At 47.7% G+C, this 5,620-nt stretch overlaps 1 protein-coding gene across 1 annotated transcript in view; it reads right to left on the reverse strand.

Annotated features, from left to right (window-relative positions):
* The window catches only part of COL24A1 (collagen, type XXIV, alpha 1), a 548,498-nt gene extending 545,031 nt beyond the window's left edge, over positions 1-3,467 (reverse strand). The window contains exon 1 of the mRNA XM_006898370.1: positions 3,379-3,467. Coding sequence (XP_006898432.1) covers positions 3,379-3,434 — 56 coding nt within the window. The 5' untranslated portion in view covers positions 3,435-3,467. The remainder of the gene's footprint in view (positions 1-3,378) is intronic.
* Between the last annotated feature and the right edge of the window lie 2,153 nt (positions 3,468-5,620).

A 5,620-nucleotide genomic window follows, 5' to 3' on the forward strand; every position in this document is an offset into this window, starting at 1 on the left:
TTTTAATTTAATTTTAAGTTCTAAAATAAGTCATAGTTGTCAGGCAAGGTAAGGAAACTGGCACAACTCTTCTAATTCTTATAATAATTTTTTTTCCTTTTGCCACCTCACAAAATTCCAAGCAAAATGTCTAAATAATAATCAATGTTAGTTTTCAAACATTCCACTTCCATTCCCTGACACATAAGTTTAAACATTTATTTTAATTATAAAGATAACTAAGCAAGTTAAAAAAAAATAAAATAGAAGTTGGTGCCACCTAGAAAATAGATCTTTAAAGTCAACCTTTTTTTTTCTTTTGCTATGTACAAATTGACTAATAGTCCATCTGATAAATACACCAAGTCTGTTGAATCAATGTGTTGAACACTGATCTTTGGGTTTACGTCCCTTCATTAATTGCACAAATTCAAAAACCACTCAGTCATTGTCGTCTAGTGGGAACAGACTCATGGGTGACCCTAGCCAGGGTTCTCCTCTCCGCACCACCTATAAATTGCAAGTGATGAAATTACCCATCTTTCTCCCACTGAGCTGCTAGTGGATTTCAACCACCAGAGAGGCTAGCCTTTGGGTTAATGCACAACCTCCTATGGACATTGTTGTTGTTGTTGTTGTTGTTGTGTACTATGGAGTTGGACCTGGCCCACAGTCGATGCTCCAGCAAGTTTTCAGAGGCATTGCCCATCTTTTTCCTGAGCTTAAGCTGGTGGATTTGAGCCAGGCACCTTTGTATAGGCAGTGCAATTCCTTACCACTAAGCCACTAGAGTTGCCTCATTGACATTGTTATTGTTGTAGTGTACCTTCGAGTCAGAATCCACTCATAGCTGACCCTCCAGTAGGTTTTCATAGGCAGTTTAATGGCATGGGAGGAGATGGCCCATCTTTCTCCCTTGAGTAGCCAGTGAATTTGAACTGTGCACCTTTAGAATTGCAGGGCATCTCCTTACCACTAAGCCACCAGAGCTCTCTTAGATAATCTATTTAAAAGAGATCTATGTCTTTAAGGATCTACTTTTAAAATTGTAAATGTTTCTGGGTCACTAATCAGAACTAAGATTTCAAAGAGGGCTTCTTGTTTTCCAAAAGGTCACAACCAAAGATGGTGGAAAATTAAAACCTCAGGGGTTTCATTAGAGATGCTGAGGTTTTATTCCGTGGTCTGACATCATCATCAACTAATCAGCTTCTCTCAAGTCTCAGCGATGTTTTTAAAATTTAGAACTCACAATTCTTCGTGTAAATTGTATTTTTTAAAAAAAAAAATTAGAAACCATTTTCTTGGACCCAACTTGTGCTAATTTTCTCCACTTTGTATGTGTGCGGTGGTTCAAACTGTGAAGGATTGTAATCTGATGTAACACTGAATTAGCCTCTATTCTTTGCAGCCACCTTCACTGGCTTCTGTACTAGAGAAAATGGAATAGCTGAAGAGGTGCAAGACCTCTCTAGCAGGAGGCCCTGTTGGTGGGCAGGGCTGAAAGTTCCTTCACGAAGAATTCCCTCTCTACCCTGCTGTGTCTCCACGAGGGTTCTTTTCTGATTCCACGTAGCCTAATTTTTCTTCAAAAGTTCCTTGGTGTAATCCATTTTGTTTGGTTTGTCTGTCTCCCTCCCCCCAATCATCTGGACCCAATTTGCAAACCCCAAACTGCCCAAGAATTTGTGCTGGGCCTTTTGTGGGATCGTCTGGAAGGGAAGTGTAAACCAGACAAGACAGCAGCTAGGAGCTGCGCAGCTTTAAGCCGCGAAATCAGTCACATCTATCAAAGAGTTAGCGACTGAGGCCTCATACAGCGGCAGTGCATCCCAGCGTCCACAGTATATGGGGAGCAGAAGGAAGAGCCCACAAGATGGGCACAAAGGCTGCAGCCCCTCGGAAGGTGTAGGTTCTCATTCAGTCTTTCCTTCGAGCTGGGCCCTAGATCAGCAAGAAGATGCATCTTGTCAGGCACAAACTGCGCCTCTCGCCAGGTATTCAAGCAGGTCCACACTGACTACGACAAGAACAGTGATGGAAACCTTTAGCCTGGGAGTTCAGTGGGACTAGTATTACCTATGATGAGAAGACAAACACAAAGCCTGACCTCTCCCCTGTCTTCCCAGAGCTCTGAACCTAATGCCAAGACAGGGGGTAAGGGAGACAAGCATTCTATCAGCCATCAGTTTCCAGGGCCATTTAAGAGAGAGCATCGAGTGTTTTGAAGCTAATTGCAATAGACACCATTTCCCAAGATCTCCTCTCCTTAGGAGCTTTCCTCCTCATTGAGTAATTGTGAATGTGTGCTCCAAGAGGTGCAACCTTTACAACAGGAGAAGCCCAGAAGCCAGGCTTCCAGGAGTCAGAGGAGAGTAAGTGAGCGCAAGCCCAGCCAGGCTCCGCGGCACGCGGCTGGGAAGCACATGTTCATACAAACACAACCACAAGGCGGTCTTTCTCTGCACCCCGCCTCCGCCAGCCCTCAGCTGACACCGCCAGTTCTGCCCTCTGCCCTCCCTCCACCTACTCTCCCGAAGGGAAGCCTCGGCAGCAAAGACCACAGCCGCGTACGCCCCTCCCACCCCCGTAGCCAGAAGCAAACTTGTGTAACCCACTGACCTCTTCTTAGGAGGACCCGGGCTGTCAGCCAAGGGCGCACACCCACCATCCACGCTCTTTACCAGTGAGATGGGGGTGGGAGCAGGTACAGCGCCCCCCAAAAAACGTAGGGAAAACCCCTTGGGGTTCGCCCCTACTCTCCCCTGGAGAATTGCCCCTCCCCTGCCTGCTCCTCGTCCTCCAGGCCACCCAGTCGCAGGGACTGGGGTGCACCCTGGGCCCAGATGGGCAACATGGTTATCAGGCTGCAAACCAAAGAGGTGCTCGCCACCGACCAGGTCAGTCTGACTGCTTTCGGATGTCAGCGGTTCTGCAGACAGACACCCTTCTTCCCCACAACTCTGTCCTGTTCTCTGCAAGCCCAGGGGACCACAACATCCCAACAATCTTGGGGCTGGATTTTCCGAGGAGCGCCCAGAGATGAAGGGGACTTCTATAAGGGACAAGGGTGCTAGGGAGTAAGGACGGTGGGGACCAGAGACCGGGAGGGAGTCCCGGGCAGCGACTGAGGAGCACCAGTAAGCTTGGCCTTCAGACCCCCAAGATTGCTTTACACAAACTGAGCGATCCACTGGCAAAAGGCTCACTTTAAAACACGGTATTTTACAAATTGAGAAGACAAGGGGAGGATGCCTCGGCTGTTCGCTGGCTCCCAGCTGTCCAAAAAACGTGCCAAGGAATCAGACCACTTAGCAGCTAACAACCTACTAGGAAGACCCAGAGTGTTGAGAGAGGAAGACTGCTCACACCCCTGCCCCCGGCGGGTGGGCTACTTACGTTTTTGTGGTGGGCGAGACTTTTCCACGCCTTGTTCTGTGGGCTCCTAAATGCATTTGTATGCATTTGTCCCTGCAGCGAGGCGCTAAAGGAAAACAGAAGCCAACTCCGAACTGCTAAAGGTGCTGATACTGTCCATGAAAAGAAGGGGGGGGGGGGAATCACATGAGAGCGATGCTCCAAAGCCACAATGAGAAAGGGTGGGTAGGGAGGGAAGGAGAGGGGAATGGGACGGGGCCAGTAGTGGAGAAGGAGCACGAGATGGAGAGGCAGATGTCTTCCTAGTTCCCTAACGCTGCACAGGACATGCCCAGGGTAGCGGTCCCCTCGGAAGGGAGTGTGAGGAGGCAGCGGGCACCGCCAGCAGCAGGAACTGTGCTACCAGCGCAGCCTTCAGTTCACTTGCAGTTCAAAGGCGACAGAGACTCCAGAGGAGTCCTTTGCTTGGGGCCTGGGAGGAGAAAAAGAAGGGGGAGGGGGAAGGAGATCCCGAGGGGAGGAAGTCTTTGGAAACAACCCTCTCCCCAACATTTGTCAGACAAGCGCACACACCCACTTCGGAAATGTAGCTGATGCGAGAAGACTGGTGGCAACTGCAGGCGCTGGAGAGGACTGCCGCCGGCAGCTTCCCCTGGAAGAAGAGGAGCCCAGCAAATCCGGCCGGTGTTAAATTTCACCGCTCATTGACTTGCAATGACATCACCAAACAGAAAGCTCACCTCCCCCTCTACCCCGCAACCTTCCCCCACTTTGGCCCGCTCCAGGACAGGGGCCCTTGCTTGCCAGCCCTACCCTTCGGGGCTGGGCGAGCCACACCCGGGGTGCGAAGGCACCACCCAGACGCTCTGCTTCCCACGCGGCTCTCTTCATCAAAATCTCTGAAACTTGTAGGTGACTAGTATCCTACCCACTTTTCAATAGTCCACAGTTTGAGGAAATGTCCTTTACCTGATTTAATTTCCCATCCCTAATCTTTATCCCCACAACCTTTTTTTCTGCTACCCTATTCAGCACATGAAGTCCTAGGCTCCTCTCTGAGCTACCTGCTTTTTAGTTACGCTTGTGCCTAAATTCATACTCGTTTAATAATTGACTGCAACATTTCTCATTTCCATTTTTCTTCTCCTTACTGTTTTCCTTTCCACATTTTACGACTTTCTTCCAACTTTTCTCTCCTGGAATCCTTCTACTTACTCCTGCCCCTCTCCAGATTACACAAATCAGCAGTGATGGTCCCTCCTGAATGTATTTTAAGAGCATGCTAAGATAAGCCTAAATGCACACCACTTGACCAATTTAAATGTTTCATAGAACTTGGGTAACAAATGTACTTTTACTTATAAAATCTCCCTCACCATAGTTTTATGTAAGAGTCTACCAGTGAATTTTTGCACACAGCGGAAATAAAGTTCCAATCTTTTCATCTTTGTTGTTGTTATGTGTCATGTGCCTGATGCTTATAGCGACCCTATGTACAATAGCCCTCAACCCTGATCTATCTTGAGCCAATCACATTGTCTCTGATACACCTACCCCCATTTCCCCAGTCACTGAGTTAATCCATCTCATTCAGGGTCTTCTTCCTCTCTTGAGCTGTCCTTCCACCCTTCCAAGCATCATGTCCCTCTCCAAGGACTGGTCCCTCCTGGCAACATGCCCAAACTATGTGAAATGGAGCTTCAAAACCCTTGCCTCCAAGGAGCAGCCTGGTCTCATCCTCTCCAGAACAGACCTGTTTGTTCTCTTAGCAGTTCATGGACAGTGCTCTTCTCCAGCACTACAACTCAAATGCATCAATTGTTTTTCATCCTTGTCATTGTCCAGCTCTCTGAGGCACAGCAAGTAATTGGGAAGATCTTGGCCTGGATCAGGGGTGCCTTAGTTTCTACACTGACATCATTGTCCTTTAGTACTCTTGAGAGGTCCATAACAGTAGATTTTCTCCAGTGCATTTCTTCTTTTGATGTCCTGGCTACTGGTACCAAGAGTGTTAATTATGGAGCCAAGTTTGGCTCAAATATCTTACTCATTGCTATATTTTCAAAACCTAAAATAAACCAATTGCCATTGAGTATACTTATATACTTATTTATAGCACTCACATAGTACCAAGTAGATGTCCCCTGAAAGGTTTCCAGTCTGTGATCTTTATGTGCACAGATTACTAGATCTCATCTAGTGGTGCTACTGATGGGTTTGACCTGATCTTTGGGCTAGTACTTAAGCTGTAACCACTTATGGT

The sequence above is a fragment of the Elephantulus edwardii genome, unplaced genomic scaffold (assembly GCF_000299155.1).
Source record: "Elephantulus edwardii isolate Elephantulus edwardi_28Jun2011 unplaced genomic scaffold, EleEdw1.0 scaffold00227, whole genome shotgun sequence".
Classification (NCBI taxonomy): domain Eukaryota; kingdom Metazoa; phylum Chordata; class Mammalia; order Macroscelidea; family Macroscelididae; genus Elephantulus; species Elephantulus edwardii.